Below are 25,288 nucleotides of genomic sequence, written 5' to 3'. Positions count from 1 at the left end.
AAGGACACAACGGCAGTGACGAGGCTGGCGGAAGCGGGGATCGAACCTGGATCCTCACGTTGCTGGCCAGGCCACTCGACCAACTGAGCTATACCGACCCCCATTTATCATAAATATCAAACACCTTAAAAAGCAGTTTTTCCCGCTAACTGGACAAACTGAGTGGAGTGGTTTGTTTTGTTGTCTTTTGTGTTGCCAATTGCAATGCTATTGATTTTTTTTGTCTAAAGATATCGTATTTAATGTTTTTTAATGCCATTTTTGCAAATTTCAAACAAATTTTTTTTTATGAAACCCTGTAGTCTGTCGTAAACTGATGCAACATCCATCCATCCATCCATCGATTTTCTACCGCTTGTCCCGTTCAGGGTCGCTGGCACCTATCTCAACTGCATGTGGACGGAAGGCGGCGTACACCCTGGACAAGTCGCCACCTCATCACAGGGCCAACACAGATAGACAGACAACATTCCCACTCACATTTACACATTTTCCCCCCTAATTGGACAAACTGAGTGAAGTGGTTTGTTTTGTTGTCTTTTTTGTTGCCAATTGTAAAGGTATGGATTGTTTTGGTGTTTAGACATCTCATTTAATGCTTTTTAACGCCATTTTCGCAACATTTTTTTTTTTTTAAATAAAAACCTGTAGTCTGTCATAAACTGATGCAACATCCATCCATCCATCCATTTTTTACCGCTTGTCCCGATCAGGGTTGCGGGGGTTCGCTGGAGCCTATCTCAGCTGCATTCGGGCGGAAGGCGGAGTACACCCTGGACAAGTCCCCATCTCATCACAGGGCCAACACGGATAGGCCGACAACATTCACACTCATATTCACACATTTTTTCCCCCTAATTGGACAAACTGAGTGGAGTGGTTTGTTTTGTTGTCTTTTTTGTTGCCAATTGTATGGATTTTTTTGGTCTTTAGACATCTTATTAAATGATTTTTGCTGCCATTTTCACAAAATTCTAACATTTATATATATATGTATATATATATATATATATATATATATATATATATATATATATATAAATTGTATTCTTTCATGCACGTTCTAAGTTACACCACTAGAGAGCGCTAGTGAGTATTTATCCTGAGGGAAAAGGCATTGAAAGTTGTTAAATTGACTTTACTCCCCACTCCGCACTTTTTTAACTTCATCAACAATCGAACTCCGATTGTCCTGACTTATGTTTCATGTTCGTCTGCCTTACAATATCGTGTTTATGTGAAAATAAACGACCAAAGTACAATACCTGGATGTCCTCCACCCGGTTTATCCCAGTTCGCGGTGCATTCTGGGATTGGGCATCACAAGTGAGATGTGCGCATGTGCCTGAGTGATGTTCGGGAGCTATGACGTCATGAAGTCCGCCAAGTGTCCACTCGACGCCTGCGAATAAGTACACAAGTACGCACCAGCCTCCTCGCCGCCAGGCTATCATTATATGTTTAAATTTCACGACAATGCATGCTATCAGCGTGACTATTCCGTCTTTTCGCTCAGAGAACAACAACGTCGAGCGAGGATACACGGTGAGTTGTATGTTTGAGTCTCCTTCAGCCCCATTGATGGTTATCACGTATTCCCTCCGTGCTGTCTTGTCCCACCCGCCGCAGCCGTCTAATACCCGCAATTATGTCCACTAGTGTCGTCATTTCACGTCAAATATCTCGCCTTACATTGAACTGAATTACGTTGAAGGCGTGTGACATCACTCCCCGTCATTCCAAACACGGCAAGACGAGTTCGCCTACATATCCCAGAATGCACCGCAACACTGTTTACCCTTACAAAAACAATTGTTTATTATAATACACGGAAATAAAATACTTTTTGTAGCTTAATATGACAATACATGGATATACAGCCGTCTAATACCCGCAATTATGTCCACTAGTGTCGTCATTTCACGTCAAATATCTCGCCTTACATTGAAGTGAATTACGTTGAAGGCGTGTGACATCACTCCCCGTCATTCCAAACACGGCAGGACGAGTTCGCCTACATATCCCAGAATGCCCCGCGACACTGTTTACCCTTGCAAAAACAATTGTTTATTATAATTCACGGAAATAAAATACTTTTTGTAGCGTAATATGACAATACACGGATATAAATGTAATTTTTGTGGTTTATATGATAATGCACCCGAGTAAATATACGTTTTGTAGTTTAAAGGATAATACACAAAATAAAGATACTTTTTGTACTTTAAATTAGTGGTTCTCAAATGGGGGTACGCGTACCCCTGGGGGTACTTGAAGGTATGCCAAGGGGTACGTGATATTTTTTAAAAATATTCTAAAAATAGCAACAATTCAACAATCCTTTTATGAATATATTTATTGAATAATATTTCAAGAAAATATAAATGTAAGTTCATATACTGTGAAATGAAATGTAACAATGCAATATTCAGTGTTGACAACTAGATTTTTTTGTTGACATGTTCCATAAATATTGATGTTAAAGAGTTACTTTTTTGTGAATAAATGTTTAGAATTAAGTTCATGAATCCAGATGAATCTCTATTACAATCCCCAAAGAGGGCACTTTAAGTTGATGATTACTTCTATGTGTAGAAATCTTTATTAGGGACCGAATGTCCCTTTGGGACAGAGGACCCTATTGAATTTCTAGCGTTTTATTCTTACTTTATTGTTTTTATTCCGCAGCTTTGAGCTTTAATTTGACCCCCTTAACATGCTTCAAAACTCACCGAATTTGACACACACATCAGGACTGGCAAGCATTGAGATTTAATCAAAAAACCCAACTCCAAAACTAAAAATTGCGCTCTAGCGCCCCTAGGAAGAAAACAGACAAAACGGCCTGTAACTTCCAGTAATAATGTCGTAGCGACATGAAACAAAAACCTCTATGTAGGTCTCACTTAGACCTAGATTTCATACACTGACATCCTTCAGCAAAAATCAACAGGAAGTTTGCAATTACCCCTTCAAAACAAAAGGTTTGTAAAAACACTCACCTTTGCCTCTTTGAAATGTAATTTGACCCCCTTAACATGCTTCAAAACTCACCAAACTGGACACACACATCAGGACTGGCGAAAATTGTGATCTAATCAAAAAAACCTAACCCCAAAACTCAAAATTGCGCTCTAGCGCACCCTAGGAATAAAACACAGACAAAACTGCCTGTAACTTCCAGTAGGAATGTTGTAGCGACATGAAACAAAAACCTCTATGTAGGTCTCACTTAGACTTAGATTTCATACACTGACATCCTTCAGCAAAAATCAACAGCAAGTTTGCAATTCCCCCTTCAAAACAAAAGTTTTGTAAAAACACTCACCATTGCCTCTTTGAGCTGTAATTTGACCCCCTTAACATGCTGCAAAACTCACCAAACTGGACACACACATCAGGACTGGCGAAAATTGTGATCTAATCAAAAAAAACCTAACCCCAAAACTCAAAATTGCGCTTTAGCACGCCCTAGGAATAAAACACAGACAAAACTTCTCCTAGGAAGAAAACACATTCAAAACTGCCTGTAACTTCCAGTAGGCATGTCGTAGCGACATGAAACAAAAACCTCTATGTAGGTCTCACTCAGACCTAGATTTCATACACTGACATCCTTCAGCAAAAATCAACAGGAAGTTTGCAATTCCCCCTTCAAAACAAAAATATGTAAAAACACTCACCATTGCCTCTTTGAGCTTTAATTTGACCACCTTAACATGCTTCAAAACTCACCAAACTGGACACACACACCAGGACTGGCAAAAATTGTGATCTAATCAAAAAACCTAACCCCAAAACTCAAAATTGCGCTCTAGCGCACCCTAGGAATAAAACACAGACAAAACTGCCTGTAACTTCCAGTAGGAATGTTTTAGCAACATGAAACAAAAACCTCTATGTAGGTCTCACTTAGACCTAGATTTCATACACTGACATCCTTCAGCAAAAATCGACAGGAAGTTTGCAATTCCCCCTTCAAAACAAAAGTTTTGTAAAAACCGGTCACCTTTTTTCAAACATGATCTCCTCTGAGCGAGGGTACTTGAATTAAAATAATGTTCACAGGGGATACATCACTGCAAAAAAGGTTGAGAACCAAGGGTTTAAATAATACACCAAAATAAAGATACTTTTTGTAGGAAGCCGGCTTCCTCCCACCTCCAAAAACATGCACCTGGGGATAGGTTGATTGGCAAGACTAAATTGGCCCTAGTGTGTGAATGTTGTCTGTCTACCTGTGTTGGCCCTGCGATGAGGTGGCGACTTGTCCAGGGTGTATGGATGGATGTAAATGGATGGATGGACAAGAAATGCTCTTCAGTGTGTTGACCTTCATTATATTCAGTGTTTGACACTGGATTTACAGGGTGTGTGGGGGGTGGAGGGAGATAGGAAAGAAAGGAAGTTGTTGTCCATATGTTTCCTCCTATAATCACTGACGCATCAACAATGTGGATCTTGACATCCCCACACCATCCCCCCCTTCCCGCAATGGTTCCTCTTTTAGGTGTTCAGAGTGGACGTGCTGATGAGCGGAAGGCAACACAGCGTGGAGAAACGCTACAGTGAATTCTACACCTTGCATAAAATGGTGAGACGTGACATCGCCAAGTTGCTAGTGTGTTTTAATGATATGATTATATGGTAATCATGATAATTGCCCTCCACTTAGTTAGGGCTGGGCGATATGGCCTTTTTTTTAATATCTCGATATTTTTAGGCCCTATCGCGATACAATATACCAGGGGTAGGGAACCTATGGCTTTAGAGCCAGATGTGGCTCTTTCGATGACTGCATCTGGCTCTCGGATAAATCTGAGGTGACACTGCTTAACACAATAAGTAATGAATAATTCCACTTGTAATCAAAATGTTAAAAATAACGATTAAAATAGAAAACATGCTCTTGCATTTGAATCCATCCGTCCTTTTTTCTACCACACTTATTCAAGAAGTTGCATTAAGGGTAAGAAGTGATTTATTTATTGTGGGTTAGTTTAGGGCTTGCTCTCCTGGGGGTCTTCAGACCACCAAGCACCGACATGAGAGCCCGTTTCAGGGTTACAATATTTTTTTATTTTTCAATAAGTCTCTTAGTTGGTTTCCAGCAATTGTCTTTTTCTTTCGTTCACGCTCGCGCTCTGGCTCCAGCTCCATCCCCGTCTCTACTCCTGGCTGCTGCTTATAAACAGAGCGACAGGGGATGAGATAACAAGGCCCAGGTGGGCCATCTACGCACCTGTCGCTGATTTCGAGGCTGGTCCTGGCAACACCCAGCTTTGAAGTGAAGTGAAGTGAATTATATTTATATAGCGCTTTACATAGTGACACCCAATATCTAAGTTACATTTAAACCAGTGTGGGTGGCACTGGGAGCAGGTGGGTAAAGTGTCTTGCCCAAGGACACAACGGCAGTGACTAGAATGGCACAAGCGGGAATCGAACCTGCAACCCCCAAGTTGCTGGCACGGCCACTCTACCAACCGAGCTATACCGCCCACATACCTTTGCTACAGGCCCGCAGGCCGCGCCCCCTCACAGTTAGCTTCAGAATAACAATGTTATTACAAAGAATAAGAGACCTGTTATACTCTATGTTGGTCTTACTTAAAAATGCACACGGTTAGTCGTGTTCAGTGCTAAAAAATATTTTATGGCTCTTACGGAAATACATTTTTAAATATTTGGATTCTTGGCTCTCGCAGCCAAAAAGGTTCCCGACCCCTGCACTATACAGTATATATATCTCCATATTTTTGCCTTAGCCTTGAATGAACACTTGATGCTTATAATCACAGCAGTATGATGAAAATGTGAAATTCCATTATGTTTTCAAGGTGGTGTGTCATAATGTTTTTACCATCCAATAAGACATTATTGTGAGGTTTTTGTATTAGTGTTTTTCTTTCAAATTTGGCCATCCGAGTCAAAATAATTGCCCAGGCCTGGACGAACATGACCCCATTAAAAAAAAAAAAAAGTAATTTTCATTGAGCTTGGTTCAGTGTCGGGTCTAACCCGGGTCCTTATTTTTTCTAGCTGAAAAAGAGCATCAAACCGCCTGAGATCCCTTCCAAACATATCAGAAACTGGGTTCCCAAAGTGCTGGAGCAGAGGAGACACGGTCTGGAGTTTTACCTGCAGGTACACACCTTATCACTCTTTTAGACTTCCTTATTATTGTCATTCCCATTTGAACTTTGCAGTACAGATAAGATGGAAATGTCCTTGCATTAGCTCATGTTAGTGCAGGATAAAAGAGCAATAAGGTGCAGATGTAATAATTTATATTTATATAATAATTTTTGGAAATGTTAGCTCATTTGGAATTTGATGCTTGCAACATGTTTAAAAAGAAGTAGCAAAAAAGACTGAGAAAGTTGAGGAATGCTCATCAAACACTTATTTGGAACAATCCACAGGTAAACAAGCTAATTGGCAACAGGTGGGTGCCATGATTGGGTATAAAAGCAGCTTCTATGAAATGCTCAGTCTTTCACAAACAAGGACGGGGCGAGGGTCACCACTTTGTCAACAAGTGCGTGAGCAAATTTGTTAAAGAACAACATTTCTCAACAAGCTATTGCAAGGAATTTAGGGATTTCACCACCTACGGTCTGTAATATCATCAAAATGTTCAGAGAATCTGGACAAATCACTGCAATGGCTGTGACTTTAGATCCCTCTGGCGGTACACCATCAAAAAGCAACATCAGTGTGTAAAGGATATCACCACATGGGATCAGGAACACTTCAGAAAACCACCGTCAGTAACTACAGTTGGTCGCTACATCTGCAAGTGCAAGTTAAAACTCTACCATGCAAAGCGAAAGCCATTTATCAACAACACCCAGAAACGCCGCCGGCTTCGCTGGACCCCAAGCTCATCTAAGATGGACTGATGCAAAGTGGAAAAGTGTTCTGACGAGTCCACATTTCTAATTTTTTGGGGGAAACTGGAGGAAAAGAACCAACCATACTATTATAAGTGCAAAGTTGAAAATCCAGCATCTGTAAATGGTAAATGGGTTGTACTTGTATAGCGCTTTTCTACCTTTTTTTAAGGAACTCAAAGCGCTTTGACAGTATTTCCACATTCACCCACTGATGGCGGGAGCTGCCATGCACGGCGCTAACCAGTACCCATCAGGAGCAAGGGTGAATTGTCTTGCTCAAGGACACAACGGACGTGACTCGGATGGTAGAAGGTGGAGATCGAACCAATAACCCTCAGCTTGCTGGCACGCCCACTCTCCAAACTTCGCTACGCCGTCCCCTAACTTTTTATCAACAACACCCAGAAAAGCTTAGTGGACTGATGCAAAGTGGAGAAGGGTTATGTGGTCTGACGAGTCCACATTTCAAATTTTTGGGGGAAACTGGAGGAAAAGAACCAACCATACTATTATAAGTGCAAAGTTGAAAATCCAGCATCTGTAAATGGTAAATGGGTTGTACTTGTATAGCGCTTTTTTACCTTTTTTTAAGGAACTCAAAGCGCTTCGACACTATTTCCACATTCACCCATTCACACACTGATGGCGGGAGCAGCCATGCACGGCGCTAACCAGGACCCATCAGGAGCAAGGGTGAAGTGTCTTGCTCAAGGACACAACGGACGTGACTCGGATGGTAGAAGGTGGAGATCGAACCAATAACCCTCAGATTGCTGGCACGGCCACTCTCCAAACTTCGCTACGCCGTCCCCCAACTTTTTATCAACAACACCCAGAAAAGCTAAGATGAACTAATGCAAGGTGGAGAAGCGTTATGTTGTCTGACGAGTCTACATTTCTAACTTTTTAGGGAAACTGGAAGAAACTGGAGGAAAAGAACCATCCAGACGTATATAAGTGCAAAGTGTAAAAGCCAGCATGTGTGATGGTATGGGAGTGTATCCGTGCCCAAGGCATGGGTAACTTACACATCTGTGAAGGCACCATTAATGCTGAAATGTACATACAGGTTTTGGAGCAACATATGTTGCCATCCAAGTGACGTCTTTTTCATGGACGCCCCTGCTTATTTCGGCAAGACGGTGCCCTGCCACACAAGATTATAATCACAGCATTAAAACAGAGCGTTGTTGAACGTTTTTTTTTGCATTGTTAGCTACCACAAAGTACCAGTTTGCCACTATTCACACCCCACAGAAAAGGGAAAGACGTGTCCGTGTCTCAGGTAGGGATTATGGATGATGTCGTGCCCAACACTCCAAAATGTTCCCAGCGTAGAGCGGGTGTGGTACGTGAGGATCAAAGTGTCACACAACATAACAATGCTGCAATTTCTTCTGGTCCAGACTATAATTATGGAGAACGAGGTTCTTCCAAAGATATTCCTGGACTTCCTCAATCTGCGCCATTTCCCCTCCTTGCCAAAAACCGAGAGCTGCGGGTAAGCCGAGACCGCGGAGCTTTATTTACCAGAAGGTTCTATGTCTGACTCCCCATTCCCCTTGCTTCCCAGGTCCTTTGATACCGACTCCATGGAATCCAGGTGACTCATTTTGCAAATGACTTTTCCTGGCTTAAGTGTGCTAAAAATAAACTTTTTCTATTTTTTTTTTTTGTGTCAGCAAACTGTCGCACCAGCCGGTCATGGTGTTTCTGAACGACCCCTACCTGCGGCCCCACCCCCACGGTGAGTGCAGGACACAACATTAGGTACACGGCTTTGCCTGGGACCAAGGGTGTCCAAACTTTTTCCACTGAGGGCCGCACACTGAAAAATCAACGCGAGCGGGGGGGCATGTTGATATGTTTTTATTTCAAAAACCAATACAATATCCATCCATCCATTTTCTACTGTTTATTCCCTTTGGGGTCGCGGGGGGCGCTGGCGCCTATCTCAGCTACAATCGGGCGGAAGGCGGGGTACACCCTGGACAAGTCGCCACCTCATCGCAGGGCCAACACAGATAGACAGACAACATTCACACTCACATTCACACACTAGGGCCAATTTAGTGTTGCCAATCAACCTATCCCCAGGTGCATGTCTTTGGAAGTGGGAGGAAGCCGGAGTACCCGGAGGGAACCCACGCAGTCACGGGGAGAACATGCAAACTCCACACAGAAAGATCCCCAGCCTGGATTTGAACCCAGGACTGCAGGAACTTCGTATTGTGAGGCAGACGCACTAACCCCTCTGCCACCGTGAAGCCCGTGAAGCGTGCGAATTTAAAATTGCACTCAAAACTCTAGTGTTGTTGTTGTTGTGCACTCATGCACAAGGTTAAAAGTTTGGTGGTCAAAATGGGACGGAAAAAGAAGTGGCATAAAACACGTCCTCGAAAGTCGGAGAAAGTTATAAATGTACACAAACTGAGGTGAGTTCAAGGACTGCAAAATTAGTAGGACAAAACGGCGCTCGCCAAATACTCGAATCAGTGAAGCATGTTTAATATGAACATCCATCCATTTTCTACCGCTTATTCCCTTTTGGGGTCGCGGGGGGCGCTGGCGCCTATCTCAGCTACAATCGGGCGGAAGGCGGGGTACACCCTGGACAAGTCGCCACCTCATCGCAGGGCCAACACAGATAGACAGACAACATTCACACTCACATTCACACACTAGGGCCAATTTAGTGTTGCCAATCAACCTATCCCCAGGTGCATGTCTTTGGAAGTGGGAGGAAGCCGGAGTACCCGGAGGGAACCCACGCAGTCACGGGGAGAACATGCAAACTCCACACAGAAAGATCCTGAGCCTGGATTTGAACCCAGGACTACAGGAACTTCGTATTGTGAGGCAGACGCACTAACCCCTCTGCCACCGTGAAGCCCACCAATACAATATATGTGTAAAAATATACATTTAGGCCTCCACTCAGGCTTGGGACCCCACAAATTTTGGTCAAAAAAATATTTAAAATGTGTCATTATTTTGTATTATTGTTATTCAAGGTTTAAATCTCTAGAGCAGGGGTCACCAACGCGGTGCCCGTAAGGACCAGATGAGTCGCCCGCTGGCTTGTTCTAAAAATAGCTCAAATAGCAGCATTTACCAGTGAGCTGCCTCTATTTTTTTTATTTACTAGCAAGCTGTTCTCGCTTTGCTGGACATTTTTAATTCTAAGAGACAAAACTCATAGAATTTGGAAATCCAAGAAAATATTTTAAAGACTTGGTCTTCACTTGTTTAAATAAATTCATTAATTTTTTTTACTTTGCTTCTTATAACTTTCAGAAAGACAATTTTAAAGAAAAAATACAACCTTAAAAATGATTTTCGGATTTTTAAACACATATAACTTTTTACCTTTTAAATTCCTTCCGCTTCTTTCCTGACAATTTGAATCAATGTTCAAGTAATTTTTTTTTATTATTGTAAAGAATGAATTTAATTTCTCATTTCAGCTTCTGTTTTTTCAACGAAGAATATTTGTGAAATTTTTCTTCAAACATGATTAAAATTCAAAAAAATTCTGGCAAATCTAGAAAATCTTTAGAGTCAAATTAAGATCTTATTTCAAATTCTTTTGGATTTCTTTTAAAATGTTTGTTCTGGAAAACCTAGAAGAAATAATGATTTGTCTTTGTTAGAAATATAGCTTGGTCCAATTTGTTATATATTCTAAAAAAATGCATATTGGATTTTAACCTATTTAAAACATGTTCTCAAAATACTAAAATTAATCTTAATCAGGAAAAATTACTAATGATGTTACATACATTTTTTTTTATTTTTTTTTCAAAAAGATTCGAATTAGCTAGTTTTTCTCTTCATTTTTTTTGGGTTGAATTTGGAATTTTAAAGAGTCGAAATTAAAGATAAACTGTTTCAAAATTTCATTTTCATTTTTTTCATGTTTTCTCCTCTTTTAAACCGTTCAATTAAGTGTTTTTTCATCAATTATTCTCTACAAAAAACCTTCCTTAAAAGGACAAAAAATGTACGACGGAATGACAGACAGAAATAGTCATTTTTTATATACATAGATTTATTTATTAAAGGTAAATTGAGCAAATTGGCTATTTCTGGCAATTTATTTAAGTGTGTATCAAACTGGTAGCCCTTGGCATTAATCAGTACACAAGAAGTAGCTCTTGGTTTCAAAAAGGTTGGTGACCACTGCTCTAGATCAACATCTGTCAATATAACGTTTTTAAAGATTTAAGTTGTATGCTCTTTTTGTCAAAGAAAACCCTGTTTTGTTACGGGGAAAAAAACACAAAATATGCAATAGTTTCCCTCAATAAAACTTTAAAGTGGAATATTTGAGATTATAGAATAATTGGAGCCTTAAAAATGCCAACACATAACACCATTGATTTCAATTTATTATTATTTTTTTAGCAATGACACACACAAAAAAAAAACGCACTAAAATTATTGGGGATCCAAAAGGGTCCTACTCATTAAAAATAAAAATAAAACGTTTTTTCACTGTTTATTTTAAACACAATCGTCTTGAGGTCAACTTCAGATCCATCTGTCAATTATAGCTTTTATTGTTATTTATGTTTTTGGTTTGTTCTTAATTAAGCCCTTCTTTAGAAAAAAAAACTTTTTTTTCATATATGGCAAAAACAAAATATGCAACATTTTCACAAAAAAATATCTCAAAGTGGAATATTTAATGTGACATTGATTTTGATTAACTATTATTTTTCTAAAGAAAATAACCTGCATGGCAGCTTTGTGTTATTAGAGTCAACATTGCAACATTTTATTGTCACATTTCACCTGTTTACTCTTTTATACCACTTTTTCTGTTTTTTATTTTTTTAATCGTATTTTTAGAATGTGCCTGGGACGATAGAGACCACTTTTAGCGAGATCGTCATATTTGTGTGATCATGGTTTTTTAGTTTGCACCAAGTAGGGTTCATTAGTAAAAGTTGGGATTCATATCATTTTTCTTTGATTAATCATATGAGGGTAACGTCTAAAAAAATATTACACACACCTTTTATTAATACACATGTTAAAAGTGCAATTTTAAAAAAAAAATGAAGGTTGCAGCAAGCAGAAAAAATGTCTAAAATACGCATTAGGCCTGTTAAGTGTGTTTTGTCACATTTGCTAAATCCAATTAATTTATTGATAACTCTATTACTAAAATAATTGATAGCTGCAGCCCTATTTTGCAGTGTTATGACTAAGGGGTACAGCGAAAATATTGACAAAAAAAAAGTTAGCATGATTGTATTAGCAGGCTAACATGCTAACAGTTGTGTCAAGTACTGAGTTATATGGTTCTGAGGTGTTGAGCTGCAAAATTGGCTAAAAACTTAGCATGTGTCAAGCACCAAGTTACCTGACTGAGGTGTTGGGCTGAAAAAACGCGGAAAAAAGTTAGCATGTTAATGTTAGCATGTTAACCGTTAGCATGACTGGGGTGTTTGGTTGAAAACATGGGGACATTTTTTTGCATGCTTACAGCTGGCATGTGGCAAGTACCAAGTTATATGGTTCTGAGGTGTTCAGCTGCAAAATTGGCTAAAAAGTTAGCATGTGTCAAGTACCACGTTACATGACTGGGGTGTTCGGCTGAAAACATGGGGAAAATTTAGCATGTTAGCATACTAAGAGCTGGCATGTGGCAAGTACCAAGTTATATGGTTCTGAGGTGTTCAGCTGCAAAATTGGCTAAAAAGTTAGCATGTGTCAAGTACCACGTTACCTGACTAGGGTGTTCGGCTGAAAACATGGGGAAAATTTAGCATGTTAGCATGCTAAGAGCTGGCATGTGGCAAGTACCAAGTTATATGGTTCTGAGGTGTTGAGCTGCAAAATTGGCTAAAAAGTTAGCATGTGTCAAGTACCAAGTTACAAGACTGGGGTGTTGGGCTGAAAAAATGCGGAAAAAAGTTAGCATGTTAATGTTAGCATGTTAACCGTTAGCATGACTGGGGTGTTGGGTTGAAAACATGGGGACATTTTTTGCATGCTAACAGCTGGCATGTGGCAAGTACCAAGTTATATGGTTCTGAGGTGTTCGGCTGCAAAATTGGCTAAAAAGTTAGCATGTGTCAAGTACCACGATACCTGACTGGGGTGTTCGGCTGAAAACATGGGGGAAATTTAGCATGTTAGCATGCTAAGAGCTGGCATGTGGCAAGTACCAAGTTATATGGTTCTGAGGTGTTCAGCTGCAAAATTGGCTAAAAAGTTAGCATGTGTCAAGTACCACGTTACCTGACTGGGGTGTTCGGCTGAAAACATGGGGAAAATTTTGCATGTTAGCATACTAAGAGCTGGCATGTGGCAAGTACCAAGTTATATGGTTCTGAAGTGTTGAGCTGCAAAAATCGGCTAAAAAAGTTAGCATGTGTCAAGCACCAAGTTACATGACTGGGGTGTTGGGCTTAAAAATGCGGAAAAGAAGTTAGCATGTTAATGTTAGCATGCTAACCGTTAGCATGCTAACCGTTAGCATGACTGGGGTGTTTGGTTGAAAACATGGGGACATTTTTTTGCATGCTTACAGCTGGCATGTGGCAAGTACCAAGTTATATGGTTCTGAGGTGTTCAGCTGCAAAATTGGCTAAAAAGTTAGCATGTGTCAAGTACCACGTTACCTGACTAGGGTGTTCGGCTGAAAACATGGGGAAAATTTAGCATGTTAGCATGCTGAGAGCTGGCATGTGGCAAGTACCAAGTTATATGGTTCTGAGGTGTTGAGCTGCAAAAATGGCAAAAAAGTTAGCATGTGTCAAGCACCAAGTTACATGACTGGCGTGTTGGGCTTAAAAATGCGGAAAAGAAGTTAGCATGTTAATGTTAGCATGCTAACCGTTAGCATGACTGGGGTGTTCGGTTGAAAACATGGGGAAAATTATTTGCATGCTTACAGCTGGCATGTGGCAAGTACCAAGTTGTATGGTTCTGAGGTGTTCAGCTGCAAAATTGGCTAAAAAGTTAGCATGTGTCAAGTATCACGTTACCTGACTGGGGTGTTCGGCTGAAAACATGGGGAACATTTTGCATGTTAGCATGCTAAGAGCTGGCATGTGGCAAGTACCAAGTTATATGGTTCTGAGGTGTTGAACTGCAAAATTGGCTAAAAAGTTAGCATGTGTCAAGCACCAAGTTACATGACTGAGGTGTTGGGCTGAAAACATGCGGAAAAAAAGTTAGCATGTTAATGTTAGCATGCTAACCGTTAGCATGACTGGGGTGTTCAGCTGAAAACACTGCAAAAAAAAGTTAGCATGCTAGCATGTCAACCTTAGCTAGCCTGCGACTGCAAAATTAGCCAGTAAAATTAGCATTCCAACTGCTAACAGTTAGTATGTGTCACATACTAAGTTATAACTCCAAAGTGTGAGTTAAAAAAAAAAGTAAAATTAGCTAAAAAATAAAATAAAAATAAAAAGTTAGCATGCTAATATATAACTAATATTTCTTGTTATTTTCTTCTTTTCAGATGCTTTCTCAAACGTTGTGATCGAAGGCGTCATACATGGAGTTTTCTACGCTGACCTCCAGCCCAGGTAGAACTTCTTGCCCGGACAGAAAGACGCAGCACATTTTAGAGCAACCGAAGCTTACTTGCATCTTAACATATTTTTGCACATTTATCACCGCCGACCTGAGCCAATCAAATCAAAATAAGTTCATTCTAACGTTAAAAACCTCTAAAAGCTTAGTGGCCACATGCGTGGACAGCACCTTTTAGATATTATTTCCAAAATTGTGTACACTACTGAATTGGGGTCTTATGGCCACTTATGTGGACACTTATACTGCCATCTGGTGGTGTCAGAAGAGTATAACATACAATGGAATTTGGAAAAATAAGAATTAGCATGTCACTAAACACGAAGTCCACGTTTGTGTACTTATGGACTAAGTACATCATATCAAAAGATGATTTTTCGTTTTTAATTCTAATTAGGGTCCAATAAGCCGAAATAGCAAAGAGAAATACAACAAAAAAGCATGTAAACAAACAGCTTGGGCCTTAAGAGTAGAAAAGGGGATTTATTTGACGGCAGCTGTGAGGGAACCAGAAGGGAAATGAGGCGTTCAGGGCCTCTTGGGACAACTGCGGAGCTGGTTGAGAGCCCGCCACTCCCTGAAGAAGACCAGCGCCAGGGTCACAGCGGTGAACGCTAGCGGTCTGCCACCGGGAAGGATCATCGGGTTCATTTGGGACGGACTTTGACTTCCACCATGAGATTTTTTTTGTGACACTTGTTCCTCGGCCAGTATGGGACATGTTATTATTATTTCATGAGTTGTGCAATATGTAATCTTTATTTTTAGGTAGTGTATGAAATAACGTCTACCATTTTTATACACCACCGGACCTCACTAACATCTGCACATTTGCTTTGAATCACTACAAATCCTCAACTCTGCCGTAGATTTGTGGTGTCGCTGTACTGATCGAACCACGTGAAGAGTCGTATTGTGCCATAAAAAGGGATGAAGTATGAAAAGCACTGAGTACATTTTTTTATGATTAAAAAGAATGTCAATGACATGGAAGGATTTTTATTGTGTTTTTATAAAAGTAGAAATGGGAAGTCTTACTCACAGTATGGAGATGTGCATAGAAGCTCACTTACAGCAGAAAAACAACAATATTTCCTCAAATCCAGGCTTCAGTTACTATTTTTTCCTCCTGATTAAACAAACCCCATTTCCATGAGTTGAGAAATTGTGTTTGATGTAAATATAAACAGAATACAATGATTTGCAAATCCTTTTCAACCCATATTCAGTTGAATGCACTACAAAGACAACATATTTTTTATTTTTTTGCAAATAATAATTAACTTAGAATTTCATGGCTGCAACACGTGCCAAAGTAGTTGGGAAAGGGCATGTTCACCACCGTGTTACATCACCTTTTCTTTTAACAACACTCAATAAACGTTTGGGAACTGAGGAAACTAATTGTTGAAGCTTTGAAAGTGGAATTCTTTCCCATTTCTTGTTTTATGTAGAGCAGGGGTGTCAAACTCAAATACAGAGTGGGCCAAAATTTTAAACTGAACAAAGCTGCGGGCCAAGGTTGAACAAATTAACCTTTTAATAGGGACCCAAACAAGTTTTGCATTGAATATTGAACAAGTGAGAGTTATATAACTTTATAGTGACATGCAAAATCCAGTTTCAAATAATACTAATAATTTAAAAAATAGCAATGGCATCCATCCATCCATCCATTTTCTACCGCTTATTCCCATTCGGGGTCGCGGGGGGCGCTGGCGCCTTACTCAGCTACAATCGAGCGGAAGGCGGGGTACACCCTGGACAAGTCGCCACCTCATCGCAGGGCCAACACAGATAGACAGACAACATTCACACTCACATTCACACACTAGGGCCCATTTAGTGTTGCCAATCAACCTATCCCCAGGTGCATGTCTTTGGAAGTGGGAGGAAGCCGGAGTACCCGGAGGGAACCCACGCAGTCACGGGGAGAACATGCAAACTCCACACAGAAAGATCCCCAGCCTGGATTTGAACCCAGGACTGCAGGACCTTCGTATTGTGAGGCAGACGCACTAACCCCTCTTCCACCGTGAAGCCATGGCATATCAAATCAAATTTAAATACAAATTGAATGCCTCTTTTCTATTTGCAACCTTCTCAGGTAAATCAAAATAAACTTTTCCCAGGTGCTAATAATACATTTTTATATTGTAGCGCCCAGGAAGAGGTAGTGCTGCAAGGGATTCTGTGTATTTGTTCTGTTGTGTTACAGTGCGAATGTTCTCCCGAAATGTGTTTGTCATTCTTATTTAGTGTTGGTTCACTGTGTGGCGCATATTTGTAACAGTGTTAAAGTTGTTTATACGGCCACCTTCAGTGTGACCTGTATGGCTGTTGACCAAGCTTGCATTGCATTAGCGTGTGTGTGTAAAAGCCACATATGTCATGTGACTAGGCCGGCACGCTGTTTCTACGTAGGAAAAGCGGACGTGACGAAAGGTTTTAGAGGACGTTTGAGGCAGTGCCTTTAAGGTACGCCCCCAATATTGTTGTCCAGGTGGGAATGGTTACCGCCTGTGATTTTCGTGAGGGGCACTGAAATTTATGGAGTCTCCTTTGAAAATCGGGGGGTGGGGGGGTTAGCAAGTGTGAGTATTAGCGGTGAATGCGGCGCTACAGTGACATTGCCGCTGTATAACACCGGCGGGCCAGCTCTAATGTTAATTTGATATTGCCTCAAGGGCCAAATGAAAATACACAGCGGGCCAAATTTGGCCTGCGGGCCAGAGTTTGACACCATGATGTAGAGCTTCAGTCGTTCAACAGTCCAGGGTCTCCGCTGTCATATTTTACGCTTCATAATGCACCACACATTTTCCATGGGGGACAGGTCTGGACTGGAGGCGGGCCAGGAAAGTACCCGCACTCTTTTTTTTACGAAGCCACGCTGTTGTAACACGTGCTGAATGTGTTTTTTTGTGGTCGCGGTCATTCAATGTTGGTTTCCGGCCATGCTGCTTCCGTGGAGTGATTTCTCCGGATTCTCTGAACCTTTTGATGATATTATGGAGCGTAGATGTTGAAATCCCTAAATTTCTTGCAATTACACTTTGAGAAACGTTGTTCTTAAACCTTTTTGCTCACGCAGTTGTGGACAAAGGGGTGTACCTCGCCCCATCCTTTCTTGTGAAAGACTGAGCATTTTTTTGGGAAGCTGTTTTTATACCCAATCCTGTTCCCAATTAGCCTGCACACCTGTGGGATGTTCCAAATAAGCGTTTGATGAGCATTCCTCAACTTTATCAGTATTTATTGCCACCTTTCCCAACTTCTTTGTCACGTGTTGCTGGCATCAAATTCTAAAGTTAATGATTATTTGCAAAAACAAATTGAACATCAAAATATGTTGTTTTTGTCGCATATTGAACTGAATATGGGTTAAAAAATGACTTGCAAATCATTGTATTCTGTTTATATTTACATCTAACACAATTTCCCAACTCAACAGGGTTTGTATTTGCAAACGCGAAGAAACTTCATTTTGACCCATTTCATCCATTAAAAATTATCATTTGAATATAAAAGAAATGACATATTGTCAGGTTAAAATCACGGATTAAACAAGACAAGAAGCAAGGAATTAAACAGAGCCAGAATTATTTTTAGCTCAATTGAGGATAAAGGCGGAGACACTGTACCTCTGTACAGTGTCGTCCACTCTCTGACAAAAGATTGTACGTCTCTTTTATTTGGACTTTCCCTGATTTCATGGCAACAGCTGTTTTTTTAAAAGGGACTGAGGGTCATAAACAGCCGTTGCCCTCTGTCACAAAACAGTTCAAAGGAAAGGTGCCTGGAGGGGGGTCAGGCCTTGCCTCCTCTCCGCTTTGTAGATCTCGGGTCAAGACAAAATCTTCCTGTGGATTACAATACATCAAAGAAACCCACACCTTCATGTCGCTCCCCATCCTACACAGTGGAGTTTTACAAGCCTTCTGATTGGTAAGATCAAAGACGGCTTTTGTCTGCTCGCCGGGAACTCATTGAAACACAAAGTTTTGTGATAACTTAGATACAATTATTCTGACACATGTTTTAATACTACGTTAAGGATTATTTGTTGATTGTGAAAAATAGCAATTTTTTTTTTTAATATTACAATTCGAGGAGAATCTTTGAGGAAAAATTGTACCCAATTTCCAAACTGCTTATTCAACGTAACCATTTCCAAACAATAAAAAGGCACTGACATAATCACTAAGCATTGAATGTGTAACTTTTCAGTCAAAGTAAAAATATGCAAAAATTCCTGCTAGTTGTCACATTAGCTTAGTTAGCAAAATACTGCCTTTGTATTTGGAAATAATCTGAAATGGCAAACATTTTAGTAACATGTGTCCCCTCCTGTCGTAGCGCAGTAGGGAGGGGATTCATATGGCCCCGCTCGTCACGGTTTACCTGACACGTGAAACGTGACAAATTGGGGGGTTGCACTATCTAGTTTAACCCACAGATAGTAGAGTGTTGAATATCTTATTAATTTGACCACAGCGTCATTTGCTTTGTCGAGTGGCGCTTTCCGTCGTTTTCAGCAGACTGCATTGAAAAATGATTCCTTGGAATGGGGCCATGTAAATTTCCTCCGTACTGCAACAGTCCAGTCCAGGCAACGTGAGCGGGGACGTCTCCTAGAGTTCTCCGTGACCGACTTCATCTTTGAGCTGCTCCGCCCCCCGGCCTTCTTCCGCTTCCGGTTCTTTCATGTTGGCGAACGCCACTTCCTGCGTCAGCTGATCCAGCGGCGGCAAACCCACGGCCAGGTTTCTCACGGCGATGGCCGTCATCAAGAATCTGAACCACGAAAAGGACGCTCAGAGAAGTTGATGCTGCCCACAGTTACTGTATTTTTCAGACTATAAGGCGCACTTAAAACCCTTTCGTGTTCTCAAAACTCGACGGTGCGCTTTATAACCTGGTGTGCTTAATTTACGGAATCATTCTGGTTGTACTTACTGACCTCGAAGCAATTTTATTTTGTACATGGTGTAATAAGTCTGACCAGTAGATGGCAGTCACACATAAGAGATACGTGTAGATTGCAATATGACTCAAGTAAACAACACCAACATTTTATATGTTCCATTGAAAATATACAACATTACACACGGCACTTAAAAATCCATCAAAATATTTTAGTGCGACTTTGGTAAGCTATGAAGCCACACCGCTCGATGGATTGTACTGTGCTTCAACATACCAGTATTATTATGGTGTGTGTGTAAGGCAAGACATTACCTGGCATTTTTTTTTCATAATATCATGCAAAAGAAACTTTTCTTACCTTCTGGTACCTGCTGATCTGTATTTGGGATCTGCATAAGCCCTGAAAATGCGCGCACATCCGCCTTAATAGTCCATGCCGACACCGAAGTCGATAAGCTTCTTCTTTTTTTCTATCTTCTTGTTATGGGACGTTCATCCTCCGCTTTTGCCATTTCTAATATAAAGTTCTTACTTATATAAATGATAAATGGGTTGTACTTGTATAGCGCTTGTATAGTGTTGAAAACATCGCGAAATGATGACGCGTTGCCGTGACGTCACCGGGGATAGCCGATATGTTCTTCCAGCACCGATTATTGCTAAAAGTAAGTCTGTTTTTATCGCATAATTACACAGTATTCTGGACTTCTGTGTTGCTGAATCTTTTGCGATTTGTTCAATTAATAATGGAGACTACAAAGAAGAAAGATGTTGGTGGATTGCAGCCGGCTGTAGCGACACAAACACAGCCGGTGTTTCTTTATTTGTTGTGAAGCTTTAATATGGAACAGAGCGGTCAAGCGAACATGGTTCTCTACCACATGTCAACCGGCAGCTTTCGGTGAGAAAATGGTGGTAATAAGTCGGATCTTAACGTAAACATGAGCGGAGCTTGTGTCGTTCCTCCTGCAGCTGTCAAAGAGGCAGCTGCGACTTTCTTGGCTCCTCCGTGGCTTCCCTCAGAGACACTGGCAGTCACCACACCCCTCCGACTTTCAGGTATGACTATATAATCTCACTAAAACACTAGTAACACAATAAGCAGATAAGGGATTTTCCAGAATTATCCTAGTGTTTAATAACATCTGAATCACTCCCGCTGCCCTCGTCTTTTTTTTTTTCTTCTAGTTTTTCACTCTCACTTTCCTCATCCACGAATCTTTCATCCTCGCTCCAATTAATAGGGTCAGAATCGCTCGCGCTGCTAGTGTCTATGATTGTAAACAATGTGAGGAGCCCTCACACCGGTGACGTCACACGCACATCGGCTTCTACTTCCGGTACAGGCAAGGCTCTTTTTTTTTTTTGGAAGCAGTAGAGAATAATAAGATAATTCTAAACCAGAAAACATTTAGCTTTATTCATAATTGAAGTATGTCAATATACTGCTTACTATATATTTGTAATATGAGCCCTTTGAGACATTAGTGATTTAGGGCTATATAAGTAAACATTGATTGATTTTTTATTAGCGACCAAAAGTTGTGAATTTTATCATCGATGTTCTCTACTAAATCCTTTCAGCAAAAATATGGCAATATCGCGAAATGATCAAGTATGACACATAGAATGGACCTGCTATCCCCGTTTAAATAAGAACATCTCATTTCAGTAGGCCTTTAATATAGCTCTTGTCTCAAAGTAGGTGTACTGTCACCACCTGTCAAATGACACCTTTTTTTGCTGTTTTCCTGTGAGTAGTGTTTTAGTTATTTTCCTGCGCTCCTATTTTGGTGGCTTTTTCTCTTATTTTTTGGGTATTTTCCTGTAGCAGTTTCATGTCTTCCATTAAAGGGGAACATTATCACCAGACCTATGTAAGCGTCAATATATACCTTGATGTTGCAGAAAAAAGACCATCTATTTTGTCAACCGATTTCCGAACTCTAAATGAGTGAATTTTGGCGAATTAAACGCCTTTCTGTTTATCGCTCTGGAGGCGATGACGTCAGAATGTGACGTCGCCGAGGTAACACACCCGCCATTTTCATTTTCAACACATTACAAACACCGGGTCTCAGCTCCGTTATTTTCCGTTTTTTCGACTATTCTTTGGAACCTTGGAGACATCATGCCTCGTCGGTGTGTTGTCGGAGGGTGTAACAACACTAACAGGGAGGGATTCAAGTTGCACCACTGGCAAGAAATCTGCCGCCAGACCCCCATTAAATGTACCAGAGTGTCTCCACATTTGACCGGCGATGCTAAGACAGACATGACACAGAGATGTATGGATAACCTGCAGATGCATTTGCAACCATTAAGTCAACAAAATCACAAAGGTGAGTTTTGTTGATGTTGACTGCCAGCTAATTGATACGAACATGCTACGCTAATCGATGCTAACATGCTATTTACCGGCGGTGCTGAGGCAGACATGGCACAGAGATGTATGGATAACCTGCAGATGCATTTGCAACTATATTACGTTTCCTTCCACCCACATTTAATGCGAAACAAACACTTACCAATCGACGGATTTAAGTTGCTCCAGTGTCAAAAGATGTGAAAGTCCTGATCGTTTGGTCCGCACATTTTACCGGCGATGCTATGACTATGAATAGCGTCAATAGCTATTCGCTCAATAGCTTCAGTTTCTTCTTCAATATTTTCATACTCCCACCATCTGTTTCAATACATGCGTAATCTGTTGAATCGCTTAAGTCGCTGAAATCCGAGTTTGAATCCGAGCTAATGTCACTAGATCTTGCTGTGGTATTACATTGGCAGCACTGTGTGACGTCACAGGGAAATGGCCAGTGTCTTCGCAGAGAGCCGAAAATAAGGCACTTTAAAGCTTTATTTAGGGATATTCCGAGACCGGTAAAATTTTGAAAAAAACTTCAAAAAATACAACAAGCCACTGGGAACTGATTTTTGTTTTTAACCCTTTTGAAATTGTGATAATGTTCCCCTTTAAGTGATATTTTCCGCATCTACTTTGTTTTAGCAATCAAGAGCATTTCAGTTGTTTTTATCCTTCATTGTGGGGACATTTTTGATTGTCATGTCATGTTCGGATGTACATTGTCTTCGCTCCACAGTAAGTCTTTGCTGTCGTCCAGCATTCTGTTTTTGTTTTTTTACCTTGTAGCCATCAGTTTTTAGTTTTGTTCTGCATAGTCTTCCCTAAGCTTCAATGCCTTTTCTTAGGGGCAGTCACCTTTTGTTTATTTTTGGTTCAAGCATTAGACAGCTTTTTAACTTCCTCCTACTGTTCGCAACATCGACAAAGCAATTAGCTACCGGCTGCCACCTACTGATATGGAAGAGTATTACACGGTTACTCTGCCGAGCTCTGGACAGAACCAACACATCATTTGCAGACTATAATTACTGCTTTGCAAAAAATACTTTTAACCAAAATAGGTGAATTTAGATCATCTCACGCGGCACAGTGGTTGAAAAACACTGATGTAGACCACTATGAAGTCTTTAACATTTACAAAAATGATAATAATATGGGGCGGTTTAGCTCGGTTGGTAGAGTGGCCGTGCCAGCAACTTGAGGGGTTGCAGGTTCGATTCCCGCTTCTGCCATCCTAGTCACTGCCGTTGTGTCCTTGGGCAAGACACTTTACCCACCTGCTCCCAGTGCCACCCACACTCCTTTGGATGTAACTTAGATATTGGGTTTCACTATGTCAAGCGCTTTGAGTCACTAAAGAAAAAGCGCTATATAAATATAATTCACTTCACACTCCCTTTTGTGCCCTATATTATAAACCCTAAATTATAATAATATGACTCCTTTTTGCGCCCTATAATCCGGTGCGCCTTATGTATGAAAAAAGACCTGACTAGACCCGTTCATCGGCAGTGCGCCCTACGGTCCGGAAAATACGGTAAGTCCTCGCTGTACTCACCCTCGCCGTATGCTGTAGTACTTCTTCACAGCAAAGCGCCGCAGACGCTCCAGCACGCCGGCCTCCCGCCGCCTCTTCACCTCCTTCAGGCGCCGCTGCCTCTTCAGGAAGAGCTTCACCACGGGGTCAGTGGCGTCCACCTCGGTGCCGTCCTCGCTGTCCGCCCACAAGAGAGGCTGCAGCTCGGGTGGGAGAGGCTCCGTCTCTGTGGGAGGTCAACTTGATTGGTTAGTGTTTTCTTTGTCTTGTATAATAGCTTTCCTATACGTCACCTGTCCCGTTCCGAATGCGCTCCTGGAGGTCCAACAGCTTGGTGAAGTTCTGCTGCAGCGCCGCCTCCGTGGTGTTGACGTAGATGTACATGTAGCAAGATGGCCCCTGGGACACCGTGTACACTCTATGGTAAGCTCCGGCGGGAACCTGCACGTATCAGGAAGGGGGGTCAACGCTCGACTCTTGCCAAGGTAGCGACAGGCGAGTAAAACACTGTCACCGTCATCTTCTCCCCGGCTTGCAAGGTGTAGTTCTTCTTCTCCTCCACCACCTCCACCTTCACGCCGCCCTGCAGCAGGTGGATGCTGGTGTTGCCCAGGTCTTCGCTCACAAAGTTCTCTAAGTGGAGGCCTGCAAGGACACGTGGCGCAAGTAAGTACACACCTATGGGGGGGGGGAGATTCCTATTCATGGTCAGCGCTCAATGTGTGTGTCAGATGGGCGCCCTCTGCAGGCGGGATACAGATTGGAAAAAAAACTGCACACACTAGACCGGGGATCAGCAACCCAAAATGTTGAAAGAGCCATATTGGACCAAAAACACAACAAAAAAATCTGTCTGGAGCCGCAAAAAATTAAGCCTTATATAAGTGTTGTAATGAAGGCAACACATGATGTAAGTGTCTATATTAGCCTACTATCAAAATGGCTTTAAAAGTCTTATATAAATGAAGGCAACACATGATGTAAGCGTCTATATTAGCCATGAATTACCATGAATTGATTAACGTGGACCCCGACTTAAACAAGTTGAAAAACTTATTGGGGTGTCACCATTTAGTGGTCAATTGTACGGAATATGTACTGTACTGTGCAATCTACTAATAAAAGTATCAATCAATCAATCAAAAGCCTACTATCAAAATGGCTTTAAAAGTCTTATATAAGTGTTACAATGAAGGCAACACACGATGTAAGTGTCTTTATTAGCCTACTATAAAAATGGCTTTAAAAGTCTTATATAAGTGTTATAATGAAGGCAACACATTATGTAAGTGTTTATATTAGCCTACTATCAAAATGGCTTTAAAAGTCTTATATAAGTGTTATAATGAAGGCAACACATTATGTTAGTGTCTATATTAGCCTACTATCAAAATGGCTTTAAAAGTCTTATATAAGTGTTATAATGAAGGCAACACATGATGTAAGTGTCTATATTAACCTACTATCAAAATGGCTTTAAAAGTCTTATATAAGTGTTATAATGAAGGCAACACATTATGTAAGTGTTTATATTAGCCTACTATCAAAATGGCTTTAAAAGTCTTGTATAAGTGTTATAATGAAGGCAACACATTATGTAGTGTCTATATTAGCCTACTATGAAAGTCTTATATAAGTGTTATAATGAAGGCAACACATGATGTAAGTGTCTATATTAGCCTACTATCAAAATGGCTTTAAAAGTCTTGTATAAGTGTTATAATGAAGGCAACACATGATGTGTCTATATTAGCCTACTATCAAAATGGCTTTAAAAGTCTTATATAAGTGTTATAATGAAGGCAACACATTATGTAAGTGTTTATATTAGCCTACTATCAAATTGGCTTTAAAAGTCTTATATAAGTGTTATAATGAAGGCAACACATTATGTTAGTGTCTATATTAGCCTACTATCAAAATGACTTTAAAAGTCTTATATAAGTGTTATAATGAAGGCAACACATGATGTGTTTATATTAGCCTACTATCAAAATG

At 40.7% G+C, this 25,288-nt stretch overlaps 2 protein-coding genes across 2 annotated transcripts in view; one reads left to right on the top strand and one right to left on the bottom strand.

Annotated features, from left to right (window-relative positions):
- Positions 1 to 1,342: 1,342 nt before the first annotated feature.
- Positions 1,343 to 15,442, top strand: LOC133536087 (sorting nexin-24-like). Its single transcript, XM_061876286.1, has 7 exons — positions 1,343 to 1,545; positions 4,511 to 4,594; positions 6,043 to 6,147; positions 8,306 to 8,400; positions 8,473 to 8,502; positions 8,582 to 8,646; positions 14,383 to 15,442. The coding sequence occupies exons 1-7, from the start codon at positions 1,477 to 1,479 to the stop codon at positions 14,451 to 14,453; spliced, it is 519 nt and encodes a 172-aa protein (XP_061732270.1). The 5' UTR covers positions 1,343 to 1,476; the 3' UTR covers positions 14,454 to 15,442.
- The window catches only part of ggcx (gamma-glutamyl carboxylase), a 39,403-nt gene continuing 29,554 nt past the window's right edge, over positions 15,440 to 25,288 (bottom strand). Inside the window, exons 12-15 of the mRNA XM_061876285.1 lie at positions 23,805 to 23,935; positions 23,584 to 23,731; positions 23,312 to 23,516; positions 15,440 to 19,253 (exon numbers count right to left, since the gene is read on the bottom strand). Of these exons, the coding sequence (XP_061732269.1) occupies positions 19,091 to 19,253; positions 23,312 to 23,516; positions 23,584 to 23,731; positions 23,805 to 23,935 (647 nt within the window). The 3' untranslated portion in view covers positions 15,440 to 19,090. The remainder of the gene's footprint in view (positions 19,254 to 23,311; positions 23,517 to 23,583; positions 23,732 to 23,804; positions 23,936 to 25,288) is intronic.

The sequence above is a fragment of the Nerophis ophidion genome, linkage group LG17 (genome assembly GCF_033978795.1).
Source record: "Nerophis ophidion isolate RoL-2023_Sa linkage group LG17, RoL_Noph_v1.0, whole genome shotgun sequence".
Classification (NCBI taxonomy): Eukaryota; Metazoa; Chordata; class Actinopteri; order Syngnathiformes; family Syngnathidae; genus Nerophis; species Nerophis ophidion.
This window is presented reverse-complemented; position numbering and strand designations above follow the sequence as displayed.

What these genes read in the sequence shown, in the direction of transcription:
- LOC133536087 (XM_061876286.1), top strand. Translation starts at nt 1,477, where the DNA reads ATGCATGCTATCAGCGTGACTATTCCGTCTTTTCGCTCAGAGAACAAC. An exon ending in ACGTCGAGCGAGGATACACG is followed by an intron (nt 1,546 to 4,510) that starts GTGAGTTGTATG and finishes TTCCTCTTTTAG; the next exon opens with GTGTTCAGAGTGGACGTGCT. An exon ending in GTCTGGAGTTTTACCTGCAG is followed by an intron (nt 6,148 to 8,305) that starts GTACACACCTTA and finishes CTTCTGGTCCAG; the next exon opens with ACTATAATTATGGAGAACGA.